The 18170-nt window shown below is 37.4% G+C and overlaps 1 protein-coding gene across 1 annotated transcript in view; it reads right to left on the bottom strand.

Annotated features, from left to right (window-relative positions):
• Positions 1-18170, bottom strand: part of VWA8 (von Willebrand factor A domain containing 8) — a 751729-nt gene that overhangs the window by 354481 nt on the left and 379078 nt on the right. The window contains exon 20 of the mRNA XM_007948177.1: positions 15568-15639. Coding sequence (XP_007946368.1) covers positions 15568-15639 — 72 coding nt within the window. The remainder of the gene's footprint in view (positions 1-15567; positions 15640-18170) is intronic.

Below are 18170 nucleotides of genomic sequence, written 5' to 3'. Positions count from 1 at the left end.
GAGTGAGTGCCTCCAATGGGGCATCCATTTGTTGAAATATCTCAATGGGTATTCCGTCAATTCCCAGAACCTTGTTCTTCACCAATCTTTTCATTGCAGCTTTGACTTCCTCCTTCATTACCATTGGTTCTAGATCATATGCCACTTCCTGAAATGAATGAAGATCAACCATTTCCTTTTGGTACAGTGATTCTGTGTATTCCTGCCATCTTTTCTTGATGTTTCCTGCATCATGCAATATTTTGCCCATAGAATCTCCCAATATTGCAACTTGAGGCTTAATTTTTTTCTTCAATTCTTTCAGCTTGAGAAATGCTGAGCGTGTTCTTCCCTTTTGGTGTTGACTGTAGAACCAAGTAACATGAAATCCTTAACACTTCAGTCTTTTCTCCATTTATCATGATGCTGTTTATTGGTCCAGTTGTGAGGTTTTTTGGTTTTCTTTATAGTGAGGTATAATCAATACTGCAGACTGTAGTCTTTAATCTTCATCAGTAAGTGCTTCAAGCCTCACTTTCAGCAAGCAAAGTTGTGTCATCTTGTATTGCAGGTTGTTAATGAGTCTCTCTCCAATCCTGATGCCACATTCTTCTTCATATAATCCAGCTTCTTGGTTTATCAGGCCCTGGCCTTAATATTCCAGTTTCTCTAGTACTACCTTAATCCACATGGCCATCATATCTTACCTATGTCAGTGGTTCTCAAACTTTAACATGCAAATGAATCACCTCTGGGATCTTGTTAAAATGTGGATTGACCAGTAGGTCTGGGATGGGGTTCTGAGATGCTGCATTTTAACAAGTTCCTCCATGATGTTGATGCTGGTGGTCCAAAGTCCATACTTTGAGTAGCAAGAACCTAGAAGACTGTAATAGTCTTGTAACTGATCTCCCTACACCCTCTTGGTTTTCTTGATTTATTTTCCACATTGCAGCCTGAGTAATCTTCTTGACAGATAAATTATATCATGTAATGAACTTCTGGTCATACTTATTTAATAGCTTCTCACTAACAACAACAACATTTAGAATAAAACGGAAAATGATTCCAATGGCTTGAAATGTTCTCTATGATCTGTTGTTGCTGTTGTTATGTGCCGTCGAGTTGGCACCGACTCATAGTGACCCTTCCTTGGGTTTCTGAGGCACTATCACTACAGAAGTAGATTGCCCAACCTTCCTTCCGAGGAGTGGCTGGTGGGTTTGAAACACCAGCCTTCTGGTTAGCAGTCAAGTGCTTTAGGCACTATGCTACCAGAACACCTTCTGCTTGTTTCTCCAGCCCACCGATGCCACTCTACTCCTGAATGGTGTTCCAGCCACACTCATCTTCCTAAGCAAAAGGTTACAAACTCTTTCCCTCCTCAGCAGCTTTTTACATGCCCACACCTCTACTTCGAGAACTTTTCCCTCACTCATGATCCCATCAATTTTCATTAATCCTTCAGGTCTCAATTAACTTCTTCACAGAGACCTTTTCTGAAATCCCAATCTTAGTCAAATCTCTCTGGTTGAACTCCATGCAATCTTATATTTTTTCTTCTTAAGTATAAATATATGTACATGTGTGATGACTTAACTTCCTCTCTCTGTGCATTGTTCTGTGAACTCTTAAGTGCCCCAGGGACAGGATGATGCCTGTTTTGTTTATTGTTGTATTCCCAGAACCCTGTACAGTGCCTGACACAATTAATGCATTCAATAAATACTAGGCAAATGAATGAATAAACACAAGGAACTCAGGAAGTACTGAAAAAGGTAAAAATATAAATCGTGACCATGTTAATAAGGACGGTGAATAAGGGAAACTGTGATGAATTATCAACTTACAAAGTTATAGACTAAAGAAGTTTTTTAAATAATCCAATTTATATATTCCACCTAGAGGCTTCAAGGTTATCAGAGCTGTGAAACTGACAAATTCACTTAAGTAAGAACAATGAATCATTTCATCTTCTAGGAATCCTTTCACTTCTAAGTGGATTTTTCACAAAATCATTTCAAGCCTAGCACAAAAGGACAAGGAAGGAAAGTCACATTTTGCACATTTGCATATAAATTACAACAGCTATGTAAGCTTTAAATAGCATGCTGTAATACCTATAAAATTTGAAATAAATGCAGATGAGTAAAATGTGAGTTAATATTTTAGCACTGTCAAATTAAATTCAGCAATCCTAGAGAAAAGCAAACAGCATAAATGTAGCATCATGTCAGATATACAAAGAGTTTCCTGAAAGAAACAAGTCATGAAAAGCCACTGTTAGGGATTCCTGTTCCCGAGAGCCCTACCTCCAAAGTTATTGAATCAGCCATGCTTTTTCAAACTCCTCCCAAGCAAAGCATTGTTGTAGGAGCTTACAAACCCCATAACTGTAGGATAAGAAGATGGGTCCCCAGCTGCTACTAAAGAGCTTTTTTGGTATGTGTTCTTTAAATGTTAGGGTCTCTCAAACTCCAACCTCAGTTGTCCTTGCTCTGGGAAATCTCACCTACTTGGAAGACTTCAGACATTATATGGGGCTCCCACTTCTTTCCTAAGCTCTAGTTGAGATCCTCTATTCCTAATTGCCAACTGGACATTACCAGATATTCACACTGCTCTCACCCAACCCTACTTTTTTTATTTTTTAACCTCAATATAACAGTATTGTCATGTACCCAGCTGCCCAATGTAAAAACCTTGCAGAATTTTTGGTTACTCCATTTTTCCATCTGACTTCATTCAAAAGCTCACTAAGACCTTCGTAGGTTCCAGAAAGGTTTTTTTTTTTTTTTCTTTCTTTCTATCTACCCCTGCATCCTTCCCTCTCTTTTTTCTTTACTAGAAGGTCCCTTGGTAGCACAGATGCTTTGTACTTGACCACTGACCTAAAGGTTGGTGGTTTGAATCCACCCAGCAGAACTGCAGTAGAAAATCTGCTTCCATTAAGAGTCAGAAAACCAAATAAAACTCACTGCAATTGAGTCAATTCTGACTAGAGCGACCCCCAATGGGTTTCTGAGGCTGTAAATCTTTATGGAAGCAGCTTGCCCCATCTTCCTTCTGCGGAGCAGCTGGTGGTTTTGAACTGCTGACCTTCTTGCTAGCAGTCAAATGCCTTAGGTACTGTACTACCAGAGCTCCTTCCACTAAGATTACAGCCAAGTAAATTCTATGGGACTCAGTTCTACTCTGTATGTAACACCTGTGGTCACCATGAGTCAGAATTGATTGATGGCAACCAACAACAACGTTATAGGCACTAAGCTAGGTGAGCAGGATTCAACGGTAAATAAGATAGGTACAGTCCTCAGCCATAGTCATAGCTTACCATCTAGAAGGAAATACAGACAATTAAGCAAATAAAATAGATACACGTGATGAGTATTACACTATGGAGCATTCAGGATGTTTGAAGACTTAACCTAAGGGCTGAGGAAGGCCCACTGCCCAAAGTAATGTTGAAGATATCAAGGCATTAAACAGGTAAAGAGAAGAAGGAGGAGAATTTTCAAGATTAAACAGTATCTGTAAGGACTTGCGGTAACAGTAACCAGGAGGGCTGGCTCCGTCTGAGGGAAGTCAAAGGCTAGCAGCAGTGAGGGAGTGCATGTTACTAACAAGGCTACAGAGGGAGGCAGGGTCTAACGCTGACCACGTCTTTGAAGCCACATAAAAGGGTTTGGGATGTTTCCAAAAAGCATTGAGAAGTCATTGAAGTGAGAAGCAATAATATCAGGTTTTCATTTTTGGAAACTCACTCTGGTGGAATGGACTGACAGAGGGAAAAAGGAAAGCAGTTTGGAAACTCCTTTGAAAAACCAGGCAGGAAATGCTGGTGGCTAAGAGGCAGAGAGAAGTGCATGGATTTAAGAGACAGGAAAAAGAACTAACAGGACTTGAAGGTGAACTGAATGTGGGGGATGAGGGAGATGAAGAAGTAAAAGTTTCTGCTTGGGCAACAGAGTAGAAGATTGGGCCATTTCCTGAGATAAGAAGTAGGGAAGAAGACATGAATTTGCTGGGTTGTGGTGGGAGGGATGTTTAGTTATTCTAAAAGGCAGTTTCATTTTGGACATGTTTCCTTTGAAGTGCCTGTTTCCCCTATCTGCTCCTTCTCTCCCACTTACTGTCACCACTCCAGGGTAGCTCATCACCTCTCCCCCAGATTCCTGGAAAGGACCCTATTTGGTCTCCCATCTCCAGTCTTACAATAGGCCAATCCACAACTGCTTTAGCTATTGTTCTAAAACAGAGATCTCATTAGGTCACTTCCTACTTCATTTTTAAAGCTCTTCTACTCCCTTCGAGGAAATGCTAGAAGCATGATCTATGAAGGAATTTCTGTAAATATCCTGAGAAAATGAAACAGTTATAGTAATTTGTTCTTTCAATCATAATTTTCCCCTACAACAGAAAATCCTCAGGATTACTTTAATTGAATACATAAATAATGTCTTATTTTTCCACTATAAAAGTTAGACATACTCATTTTTCTCACTGGAAAATTCAGAAAACAAAACAACGTGCAAATGCTCAAAAAAAAAAACAAAAAAAAAAACCTGCTACCATTTTGGTTTTGTTCCTATGCATATTTATCATTACTTATCAGCCATTATTCTGCACATACAATTTGCATCCTTTAATAAAAAGGAGCACAAAATAATCTTATATTAGTATATTAACTCTTATCAAGGATAATTTTTAATGGTTATAAGTAAAAAATGAGAGAAAGAATGCAAGATCCTCAAAAATACAAATTCTAAGAATAGTGCTTCCTTTTATCATTACTCTTCTGACCCACTGTGTTCTTCATGACAAAGTAGTAGAAAGAAGACCCTTCACAGGGGTAGCATCAGAAGGCCCTTGAACTAGACAGATGGTTAAAAACCAAGAGATCCAAACTCACTACCATCGAGTCCGATCCAACTCATAGCGACCCCTCTTTGGGGTTCTGAGGCAGTATCACTATGGAAGTAGGAAATAAGTAAAGTCCCACAACCAGGAATCAAGCTGAGGATAAGAAATAAATATCCTTCCAGTTTCTATGAAAGCAAGATCAGAGACTATGACTTTTAAGAACACTGAAGGATTTTGGAACTCTTATAACCTCCTCAGGTTTATAACTGTAATTACTCTGTTTTTTTGAGAGTTATTAGTTTGTTGTGAGATCCTTTAAAGAAAAAAAGCCCTAGGCTTGTCTTTCTGAACAAGAAGAAAATAAGGAACTGAGGAAACTCCATCCATATCCAGAGTCAGGGAGAAGGAGAACCTCATTAAGTAGAATAGAAAATATAAGGGCTACAGAGGAATAGAAAGCAGGCAGAGAGAAAATTAGTCTAGAAATAGGATTTGGGCTAAGAGTAATGGCCCTGGCACTTAACCACTGAAGGATCAGCAATTGAAGCAACTGAACTGTTGAAAGATCCCTGCAAGAGCAATAGCAGATAATCTTCTGTCTTGCAAAGTCAGACCCTGCAAGTCTCACTCAAACAGGTTCCTGGCAGCCTACTGCTCCTATTTCTCCAAAGGTTGGCCTGAAGAGCCCTAAGCTGTAGGTGTACCTGCCCTATCAGTGCAAGATCACTTTAGTCCTCAGGCCAGCCCAGCAACAGGAGGCTGTACTAGTTTTAAGGACACTCAAACTTAAAGTCTAAGGAGTTGAAGTCAAATCCATTCTGACTCAGATAGAGCTACGTTTTCTATTTTGTCCCAGTGTACAACAGAACATCAGGAGGTGGCCTCCCTGAACTGATTTGCATAAGAGTTTATATCCTGATTTCATGGAGTCAGAGATCAGTCAGTTCAAACTAAAAAAAAAAAAAAAAAAAAATCCACAGCCAGCGTCAATTCCAACCCACAGCATCTTACAGAACAGAGGAGAATTGCCCCATAGGATTTCAAAGGCTGTAAATCTTCACGGAAGCAGACTGCCTCATGGTTCTCCTGTGGGCAGCTAATGTGTTCAAACTGCCAACCTTTTGGTTAGCAGCCCAGTGCTTTAACCACAGATCCATCAGAGCTCTTTTCAGTCAGCCCAGTGTTATCCAATCTCCTAAACCCCCATCTTGGGACATTCTGCATGCAATCTAAGGTTTAGGAGGAAAAAACAGTGAGGAATTCATGTGGGATCTTTTTTTCTGTAGTAATTTTTAAATGGATTCCAGGTGAGTGTTTGCCACCGCCAAGGTTCAGCTTTCCCTCCTGCTCTCAAACACCTTTGGGGTTTCCTTCCAGTTCCAGTTGAACAGAGTTGGTTCAATGTATTCTATTCAGAGATGTTCTTTGTAAAATGTCCTAGTTTCCTTGTAGAAAAGCTGCTCTCTGAATACAATCAACACATACCAACTGCAGTCAAATAAACTAAGAATGCAGTAAATCAGGAGAAATAAATTGCAGCTGTTTTTTATTTTTAGCTTCAAGCTTTTCATCAAATGTTAAACCTTCTAATTCTTTGCTTAAAATGCCTCAAAATATACTAGACTAGATTATACTAGGAAATTTAGACTATAATTCCTACTTAATCCCTCTCAGATGGCAATTTCTACCACCCTCTGAGCCAAAACTGCTTCATCTGAAGAGAGGGGCCAGTTTCTAAGAAGCAACACTCTGAATCTTTAATCCTATTACAAACTAAGAGATAGATGTTACAAGATCACTAGGCATGTTTTATTTTCCAAATTATCTCAATGAACGTGTATAACCTGCAAAACTCAATAGTAAATAATACTAAATATTTGTATGAACAGCTTCCGTGTAGGGGGCATTAACAGGGTCTAACAAAGACCCAGAAGTCAGATGAGAAGACATACATTTCAGCTGCACTAAAACTTCACATGACTTGAAAACACACTTATTTATGAAGCTTCCTGTCAAAGTCATAGCCTCCTTCTCAAACAGGAATAATAAAAATCTACATCCTGCCATTCAAAATACTGTGTCACTATAAATGGCACAGATAGGCGTTTGGGTAGTTTGGTCAGCCATTACGTACAACCACAGCAGCCATGACAAATATTGTGGGGAAGAAAAAAATCAATTATGTCTGCAAAAAAGAAAAAAACAAAAAAAAAGATTCAAAATAAATATGAGTATTCACTAACAAATACTGGGTGAACAAACTAAATTCCCAGAGAGAATGTGGCAATACGATGAAGAATTTCCAGACTGTGATGCAGGCAACTGCACTAGTAAAGGGTTTGATAAGGAACAAAGAATAATATAAAATACAGATGAATGTTACCATATTTGATGAAACCAAGTATTTCACAGCCTGGGACCACCAAGCTTCTGGAGCTACTAAGAAGCACAGCACACTTAGTTATTAAATTCCCTGCTGCCACTACCAGCTGGGAACACAGGCAAACAAGTTTCTGGACAAATTGTTCCATCCCTTTACAGATACTAGACAATTATGCTGGCAAAACAACATGGCATATTTCTGATGCTGCACAGGAGCAATCGGCCAGGGCTCAGTTCAAATTATTAATTAGTAAACTTCACACCTTCTCTTTAATTTTGGCAATAAAATAGCCACAGAATTTCAATATTAAATGATTCAACAAACATTTAGTGAAACTGTACCAGGAGAAAAACTAAATCTCTGATAACAACAAGGTTATAAGTCAATAGAGTCTTGCTTAGTCAGCATTAAATACAGGTTTACTGATTTTATTAAGAACATAAAAGATGTCAAGTGTTATGAAAATTCAGAAAAGAAGGCAGTTACTTTCAGCATGAGAAAAAATGGGTATGATTTCGTTTCCTTGTATAAATTAATCAAGGAATTAAAAGTTTTCTCCAGAAGATATTTCCTCAATGAAAGTTCAATATTGGTATAACACTTTTGGGATAAAAATAAAGGAGAGGCTGTCTGACCTCTTTCACGGAAACTTAGTAGGCACTGCAACTAAATGCAGTGGCCAGGCTTTGTTTGGATGCTGACTGGAACAAACCAACTGTAAAATGACACTTTTGAAATAATCACAGAGAGAAAACAGATGGAGTATTATATTATATTTAAGCATTGCTGTAAGTTTGCTAAGTATAATAATGGGATTGTGTTTATGTTAGAGATAAATACTGAGGAATCTATAGAATATCATGATATGTACTAAAAATGACATGCAAAACAAGTGTTCAGGAGAAGAGATGAAGCAAGATGGACAAAGCACTGAGAATTGCTTAAACCAGGTGACAGGGATAAGGGAGTTCATTACATATCCTATTTTTTGTAGAATACATAGAAATTTTTCATAACAAAAATTTTTAAATTTCCTGTATTCTATATGTAAAATGGTCTCTGGCTTTTTATAAACACTCAACAAGTTACTTATTTTATCATTATTTTAAAAAACTTTCATTTATTATATTATAAATAATAATATTACCATTATATTATTATATAAGGAGCTCTGGTGGTATAGTGGTTAAGGCATTTGGCTGCAGACCAAACGATCAGTGGTACAAACCCACCAGCTGCTCCCTGGAAGAAAGATGAGATGGTCTGCTGTAAAGATTTACAGCCTTGGAAGCCCAATGGGGGTTGTTACTATGAGGCAGAATTGACTTGATGGCAATGACTTTGTTTTTTTCTTACATGTATATTATAACATGTTATTAACTATATGTAAGAATTAGTGTGGTACAGTGAAAAAAGAATGGCCTTTATAGGTCTAAGACCTAACTTGTCATTTACTAACTAGGTGATCTTAAACATATGTTAACTGTTTTGAACCTCATTTTGTAAACTGTAAAAAATAAAAATATTTACCTCAAAATTATTGTAGAGCTAAATGAGGTGATATAAAAGTACACTGAAAATTATAAAACATACAAATATTAAAGTTGTTGATCCTAATTCATAAAAAATTTATAATTCAATTATAAACTAAATCAAATGCATATCCAAATGATTGTAAAAGAGAAGTAAATCATAACAAGGAGAAAATAAAAGGTAGGGGGAAAAAAAGATCACTTCTATTTAGGAGAGACTATGAAAGACTGTGACGGTACAATGGTTAAGCTTTTGGTTGCTAACCAAAAGGTTGGTGGTTCAAACTCAGCAGTGGCTCTTGTGGGAGCAAAGACCTGGTGATCTGCTCCCATAATGATTACATCCTAGGAAACCCTATAGGGCAGTTCTACTCTGTCCTATATGGTCACTATGAGTTGGTTTCAACTGGATGGCACACAACAACACAACAACAAAGACTCAGAGGAAACACTATTTGAGCTCTTGCCCACCAGCAGAATTTGCAGACAAAGATGAAGCAAACAACACAAGTAAAGGCTGGGAAAGCAGAAGAGTATGGTACTCAGGCAGAGTGAGAAACTGCACTTTGGAAGAAATAGAGTTATAAAGAGAACTTGGAACCAAATCATGGGTGGTTTTGAGCACCTCTCTAGAAAGGAATTATAAGAGATACTTCTTAAGATTTATCTCTCTGCTGAGAGATCAGAACTTACCATGAAATAAAAAAGAACACCTAAAGATTTAGTAATTTAAATGCACGAAGAACATGAAAGTCAAGATAGAGGAAGCAACCACTTGAAAATCACCCAGAGCTGACTTTTGCTTTGACAATGAAGAAATAATGTACTAGAATTTTGGTAAAGGCAAACAATATGGCCTGTGGAATATCAAGAGAGCTTAAGCATTAAATTGCACCAGACTACTGTTATTTGGGAAACTTTAAAAAAAAAAAAAGTTGGCTTAGAAGAAAAATGAAGTTGAGGAACCCTGGCAAGTGTTTTACTGACTATAATCATTACAAGTGCTTGTGAGGTTATTGCTTGTTATTAAACATAAATTTTGTTGACTGGCTATATGATTTTGTCCAATATTAGAAACCAAACAATATTATTAAATGTAGATGATTTTTTTCATTTCTTAAAACAAACACTGCCTGTTTTTAAAAGGATTTTTATGTAAAGGTTCCTGCTATTTTAGAACACCACATTGTTGAAATAAATTTTCCTTTCAATTATCTGATAAAACTTACAAAACTCAGGTAATCTCTTTTTAACTTAACGCTGACAATTTTTATCTTTTAAAAATTTTATTTATTTATTTTGTTCTTGTTCAAAACTCACGTGTTCTTATTTTAAAACAGAAGTTTATTCTTGAGGCCTTTATGGAACAAAAAGAAATGATGTAGTTACAGCCTCACTCTGTAACTGAAAATTTCCACCTTAAATGTTTTATCTGCCAAGTGGAATATGGTTCTACTAGTCAAAAGCAAAGTAAGTATGGGAAGGAAGAGAAGGCAGGAAGCTCATTTTTGAGACAGAGCTGGGGCAGGCAAAGCATCATTGGCTAGAAACTAATCATTTCTCTTTTTTCCTCTTAGGAAAAACGGAAATAAAGAGAAATTCATGTTATGATTTTAAAAAAGAAAAAGAAAGAAAGAAAACGACATGAAACTCCTAATTGCTTGAAAGGCGTATGTGATGTTATAATCACTCACTCAAAAAACCAAACTCATTGCCATCAAATTGATTCCAACTCATAACGAGCACTATTGGGTTTCTGAGGCTGTAAATCTTTATGGAAGTAGATCACCCCATCTTTCTTCTGCAGAACCACTGGTTTGAACTCCTGACATTCTAGTTAACAGCCAAATTACAGCACATAGAAAATAATGCATGATATAGCATATTAAAGTGACTCTATAATATGCAACAGATACTAAGTGACCACCAAACACACATAACCTCAGGCCACCCTATTCCTTTTGGCTGAAAGGTAGCAATTCTGCGTCAATTTGCCTGAGTGCTGTGCCACACAGAAAACAGAAAGTATCAAAAATACGTTATCACTTTTATTTCACCAAAATAAGATATGGACTACTTTAATTTTAATAAGTACTAATTACTGATTATGGTACTGATTATAGGCTTCCCAGGAGATGTGAAATCATATAACATCTAGATCCTTAGAAAAAATATCTGGAAGGAAAAACTGAGGTTGTGTTTAATAAAGATGATAAATCTTGAGATACCTCAAAATCAAGTTATCCCTTTACATTTTCTCATTATAAAAGTTGCCACTAGTAACAGAATAATTTGCAACAACATAACTAAACTTACAATTTCAACTGTTGAAAAGTTTCCTCAGGGACTTTCACCAGTTGGTAATTGGCAAACAGAAAGCTTAGTAGGCTGTATCTACCTATAGAAAATCTGGAAGTTTGTCTAAAGAGCATTCATTCCAATTTATTGTATAACTGTACCAACGCACTGAGGGCATCTGTCAATATTTAAACCCCAAAGCTTCACTGCTTAGTCATTTTTTTTAATAGTCATCATTTAACATTTTAGAAAGTGAATAAGAAAGAAGCAAGCCTGATCAACTACTTCAAAATGCTTCACTTGGTTTGAAAATAAATCATGATTAAAATAGGCATTCTCCCAGATGGCTGTCACTCTGCATTTGAACGGAAACACCAGTGACGCTACACAGGAGAGTCAGAGCTGGTGGTCCCAACCTACCCCCTGCACCTTCATTCCCTTGTCTTTTTCCTTTTTCCAGCGGTTCGTTCCACAAAATGGAAAATAAGGGTGAAAGTGAGAAGAGGCATGAAAAATAACAGAGGTACTGAAACACTGTTGATAAATGAAGCAAGGCATGTTCAAAAGGACTGAAGAAGGACCTGAACTACTGTGATTTCAAAAGTACACATTTTAGGACAAGGATCTCTCCTCTCCTAGATGTTCAGACTCTCAGAGCACAAGGAAAGAGAACACATAACCTCCATCCCAATCCCCTCCACAGCGCATCTCTTGGGGGTGCTTGCTATGCATCTGCCAGTCCAGAAAGCCTGAGGTGGCTTTCTTCTCCCTCATACATATCAGATGGAACTAAACAAGAGTCTAACCATAGAAACTTGCTCAGATCTTAAAACAGACACTTTCTTTCTTTCTTTTTTTAAGTGCAGTAAAATATACATAGCAAAACTTTTCAACCACTATGACCTTTACAATTCAGTGACATTAACAATATTTACCATTATATGTGCTAATTATCACTATCCATTTCTAAATTTTCATCACCATTAACAAAAACAGTACCACTTAAACAACACCTTCCTACTTCCACCCCAAACATAAAAAGAGCATGTTATTTGCAAATAAATAAATATGGACTTAGAGCCTTTCTAATCAAAAGGAGCCCTGGTGGCACAGTAATTAAAATGGTCAGCTGCTAACCAAAAGTTCAACAGTTTGAACCCAACAGCTGCTCGGGAGAAAGATGTGGTAGCCAGCTTCTGTAAATAAACTCTATGATGCAGGTCTACTCTGTCCTATAGGGTTGCTATAAGTAGGAATCGACTCAACAGCAGTGGGTTTTGGTTAGTTCTAATCGAGATAGAACATCTTGTTTAGAAACAAACAGGTGACTAATCTTGTGATAGATATTGCAACTAATGAACTAGATATTTTCACTAATGAACTCAGCTTCTGAAAATAAATACGAAAGAAACTGAAGTTAGTTAAGGTATTAAAAAAAATAAAAATTTAGCCATCACCATGGTCCAATTTTCAGTTCCTGTCCTGGTAAATATTAGTTTGGGCAAAGTTATACTTCATTTAATTAGCTAAACCGTAATTAGCATTCAATTAGTATTAGGAAATTTTAGGTAATTAGTATTTCATTATTGTGTCCTGGTGATAATGCTGCCAAGTCTCTGATCCTATCCGTTTACAGCGGTATCCAGTCAAATGAACTATTTAACACCTTACTCCTTAGAATGGGCCGTCCCTAGATTCTACCTTATTCATTTGTTTCCCTCACAGTTGCAAGTCTACAGAACAGGAAATCTGGTCAATGTATTTTAGAATCTCTTGAAAATAATCGAAACAAGCCTAGATTTTAAATTTATACCAAAAAAAAAAAACCCAAAAAACCAAAAATACAACTCACTGCCATTGAGTCGATTCGACTCATAGCGACCCCTCCTTGGGTTTCCGAGGCAGTATCACTATGGAAGTAGATTGCCCCATCTTCCTTCTGAGGAGTGGCTGGGGGGTTTGAACCACCAGCCTTTTGATTAGCAGTCAAATGTCTTAGGCACTATTACTTCTAAATCATTTCAGTCTCTCATTAGGAATTTATTTTAGCTAGTCCTCTAATACAGAGCCCTGATTGAGCAGTAGTTTAGTGCTCGGCTGTTAACTGAAAAGTTGGCAGTCTGAACACACCAGCTGCTCTGTGGGAGAAAGATGCTTCCATAAACTTTACAGCCTCAAAAAACTTAAGGGGCAGTTCCACTCTGTCCTGTAGGGTCACTATGCATCAGAATTGACTCAATGGCATCTAACAATAGTCTCCTAATTGGGTAAGTCTGGGAGATACAAATGGTTAAGTACCCAACTACTAGGAGTTCACCCAGAGGCACCCTAGAAGACAGGCCTGAAGTCTGCTTCAGAAAGTCACAGCCTTGAAAACCTGATGGTTCACTGTTCAATTCTGACACGCTTGGGGTCACTATGAGTCCCAATGGCAACTAACAGTAGTCCTCTAATATCCAGTGATTCACTCAGCAAATATGTGATGAATGCTTACTGTATGCAAGGCATCAGGGAGGATGCAAAAAGAACACACACTTTTCTCAAGGGGCTTTTAATTTAGTATAGAGATCACATATAGGCACTTAAGTCTAAAACAAGGCCAAGAGAAAGCTATAAATGAACTGCTATATATATAATGGGGTCAACCTGCGGGCTAACGCATTCAGGAAAAGCTTTCTTAAAGAAACATGCTATAAAATGGAAAGCCAGAAGGACCTTAGAAAATACCCATTCCAATCCTATCATTTTACAGGTAAAAAGGAAAAGACTTGAGAAAAGGAATGACAATTTACCATTATCACACAGAGAACTGGAAAACCCGGACAGGAAGGCAGCTTGCTTCTTTTCTATGGTATCAGTTACCACTCTGAGACTGAATAGATTTCAGTAGCAAATCTGAGGGGAACAAGAGAGCATGCTGGCCATGCAGGCAAAGAGCAAAGGCTGGGATGTAACAGGGAGAAGAGGACATATCTGGGGAACAGAGTGCTGAATTCAGATGAAGACAAGAGTTTGAGAGGAGAACTGAGACACTAGGCTGGAGGCATGTGGATGAGATGATGGAAGACAACAAATGACAATCTAAGAGAGTCTTTCACTAGATAATTTAAAGGACACAGGTGGCATAATTGACTTACAAAATCTACAGGTTCCTTCAACATTGGTATTATATGACACTGACTGTTTTAGAAGTTTATAATCAAAGAACTGACAACCTTTTTGCTATGAAAAAGGCTAGCTATAAGAAGCAAACCTACACTGAATACAATCTCTGTGTTTCCATTCTCCAAAGAGAAGGGTGACAGAATGGGAATAAGAGAAGGCAAGACACCATGACACGTCTTCTGCCTGTTCCTCCTAAGGATCTTCAGCTGGCGGCCTCTGTGTACCTGGTTGCTGAGCCACAGTTATGTGGCCAAGTCTGAAAAACAGCAGGATCTCCCATTTTCAAGATATGCTGGAGTCCAACCATGTACCTACAGAGGTATAGGTCCTCTTCCCATCACCTGACCTATGCCATTGCCCAGTCTGTTGCCTGAGGGTCTTGTTCCCTTCTCTGGGACTGGACACAGATTGGAGGTAGCATACTAGATGTTGTGCCACTATTTGTATAGCATTTTAGAACAATTTCTAAGAACTTTCACAGCCTCTTTGGATACAGAGATGAGCAAGAGAAATGTTGTCCCTGCCCTAGAAGACCACACTGACAAGCTGGAAACAGAGGCATTCACTGTGTATTTACAGTAGCATTTGAGTAGAGTGATGAAAGGGAGAGAAAGGGGAGTAAAAACAGGAGAAACCTAATTCAGCCAGGGACAAGGGAAGGCCTTCCTCCCAGGAGTCAGGGATTGGGGAGAGGGGTAAACAAGGGGAGGCGTCCTCCATGGAGAGGGAAGAGCATACATCAAGGACCAGAGAAGACACAAGAAACTAAAGAAAGTTCAGAGTGGCTCAAGCTAAGACAGAGTGAAAGGAGGGAGTCAGGGGTTTCGGCCAGAGAGGTGCTCAGAGTCTGAGGCTGCAGGACATTCAAGTCACACTGAAGATCCTACTGTATTCTAAGGGCAAGGGAGAGCTAATTCAAGCAAAACCAAAAGTGAGCTTAATCAGATTTTAGTTTCAGAAGTATCAAGCTGGCTGCAGAGCACGAGATAGGTCAGAGCAAGAGGAATGTGGGCGTGGAGCTATGGTGGAAATTGTTGGTGTAATCCAGGTGATGGCAAGCTAGGCTGGGGCGACAGATATGGGAAACAAGAATAGATGTTGATGAGGTAGACTGGTCTAGACTTTATGGGTGACTGAACGAACAGTGGGGTGGTGATTTAAGCTCTGAGATGATTCTAAAATTCAGAGGGCGGAAGTCTCTTTGTTTAATTAAACCAGTTTTTTAATTGGGGGGAGGAGGGAGGAGAGAATTCTTTCCCAAAACTTATTTCAGTAAGAAGAAACTCACTGCTTTTAAACTAATATATATATATATTGCCTAGAGCCTGGGATCCAGCCATAACTCACCTGGTTACCAACCAATAACAAGTGTTCTCCAAGAAGAAAGTCTTTTAGCATATCTTCCATCACTATCATGTGCTAGAGGAAAAAGAACTAGAAGTTAATTGAGTTTTGTACAATTAAGGTGAAATAAGTAACTACAAAAATATCATCATGGAAAAAACAGATCTCTTATGACAGCCAATACTCTAACAACATGATTAAAAACAAACAAAAAAACAAAACAACAACAAAAAAATGAAACTAATGCTGTGGTTATAAATAAGTTCTACCACCAAACTGAAAACTTTAAATAATTTGCCTAAACAAGACAAAGTCACTAACAAGACAAAGAGTTTTAAAAATTCAGTTAAAATATCTTTCAGCTATTAAAGTATGTAGAGTTGACTTGTAATTTAGTATTTAAATTAATAGTTGCTAATGTAAATATACAAAGCCTTCCTCAAATAAGTGGAGATTTCCATAGACCATGTTACATTGACTTCCTCTAAACTATTACCTTCAAAACTACGTATAGTTGTAGTTTTAAAAATACATTATTTACCTTTCACATTTTTCAAGTAAAATTATGACACAGTATAAGAACAGGATTGCAGGTTGTGTTTTTTTTTTTTTAATAGAGAAAACATTGTTATTTTATATATTGAAAAATAGTGCTCCTGTAAGTAGGTCAAAGGATCATTCCAGGAGTAGGCACGGGGCATGCATGTGTATATGTGCAGCAGTAGAGTGTGTGCAGTGGTACTGTGTGTGTGTGTGGGGGGGTATCTAATCCCAGAACAGTTAATATCATTATTACTTTCTCTTGATTTTTCTATATCAAGTCAATGATGGACCCATAAGCACGCAGTGACTGAAGTTTCCAATATGAATAAAGGGGTCCCTGGGTGGTACAAACAATTTGACATGCTCACTTCTAAACAGAAGCTTCGTGGTTCTCAAGTTTACCCAAAGGCACCTTGGAAGAAAAGCCTGACCTGCCTGGTGATCTGCTTCCAAAAAACAACTCACTGCTATCAAGTCAATTCCGAATCATAGTGACCTTCATTGGGTTTCCAAAGTGGTAAATCTTTATGAAACTAGATTGTTCCATCTTCCTTCTGAGAAGTGGCTGGTGAACCACCAACCTTCTGGTTAGCAGTCAAATGCCTTAGGCACTGCACCACCAGAGCACCTTTCCAAAAAACCAGCTATTGAAAATCCTAGGGAGGACAGTTGTACTCTGACACCAGATTGCCAAGAGTCAGAATTAACTCAATGGCAAATGGCTTTTATTATAAAAAAGGCAAAAGAACATTGTGATTCTTTTCGCTTTGACTATGAGAAGAAGCTACTTATATTCAGCATTTTACTGATTAAAAACAAAAAAAAAAAGACTTTTAGTAACTTAAAACTAAATACCCACAATAAAGGATAAACTTCAAAATAATTTTTTTTTTTTTTTGGCTTATTAACTAAAGTGTCAACAATACATGGAGACTGGTAAACTTGTACAGAGTAAAATGATTTCTTTGTTATTTCTTGTTATAATCCACATATCTGCTATTTATTTTTTATGTTCCCAGTAAGTCCAACATCAACCCTTTGAAAAACTTATTTAAAATCACTAAGGCTAGGAAAGAACAGTACCCCTCTTGTGGAAATCTTCTTTATCCACATTATAGACACAAGCTGTGTTCATTCTGAATATAAAATGGGATCCAAATACCTAGGGTGTTAAGGTAGCTCATCAGATGCCAAACTCCATTTAGACCTGCATTTTCAAGCACAGAGGGATGTGTTTTACCCCTAAACTATGATTTAAATGACTACATAGTATTTTTTTATTATTATTCCAAGATTTACTTATCAAACCCATATACTTCTAGGTTATTTCCAATTCTTCTCTATTATAAAGTACAATGCAATAAGAACATCTTTTTTCAAATTAAATCTTTGAGTGGATTTCTAATGCCTTAAAATTAATTCCTTAATGGATTTTTGTTTATTTTTTGCTTATTGTTAAAAGTCAAACATTCCTGTTTTTCTTATTTGTATGTTTTGAAAAACATAAGGAAAATTAGCACTTCACATGGAATACATGCTGTTGATATTGCCACTTGCTCTTTTTTTTAAACTTGCTTTATAGTATATTTTCTTTTCTGTTTATTTAATCATAAGTTTTTCCTTGCCAAATATATCATAAGATTTTACTTGTCAAATTTAGCCAATATTTTTCTTCACAGTTTTTTCTTTAGAAAGAACAACAGAAAGTTTTTCCCTCCTTCATAAACAGGTAAGTATTTGCTGGGTTTTAATTTTTTTAAATGTTTTCACATTGGAGCTAGAGTTTTAATAAAGCCTGAAGTAGGATGATCATATCAATTTATTGTCCATTCTAAAACAATTTTTAAAGTAAAGAGAGATACTATTAATAATTATGCTGGGACACATACAAACAGGAAGTGTTATAAGCAAACTGAGATATAAGACTGCCCTGAGTAAAAGGAAAGGAGCTCTGGTGGTGCAGTGCCTAAGGCATGTGACTGCTAACCAGAAAGTTGGCAGTTCAAAACCACCAGCTTCTCCTCAGAAGGACGATGGGGCAATCTACTTCCATAAAGATTTAT

Source organism: Orycteropus afer, unplaced genomic scaffold, assembly GCF_000298275.1.
Source record: "Orycteropus afer afer isolate SDZICR_OR568_19922 unplaced genomic scaffold, OryAfe1.0 scaffold00207, whole genome shotgun sequence".
In the NCBI taxonomy this organism is placed as follows: Eukaryota; Metazoa; Chordata; class Mammalia; order Tubulidentata; family Orycteropodidae; genus Orycteropus; species Orycteropus afer.
The sequence above is the reverse complement of the archived record's forward strand: the minus strand, read 5'-3'. Positions and strand labels throughout refer to the sequence as shown.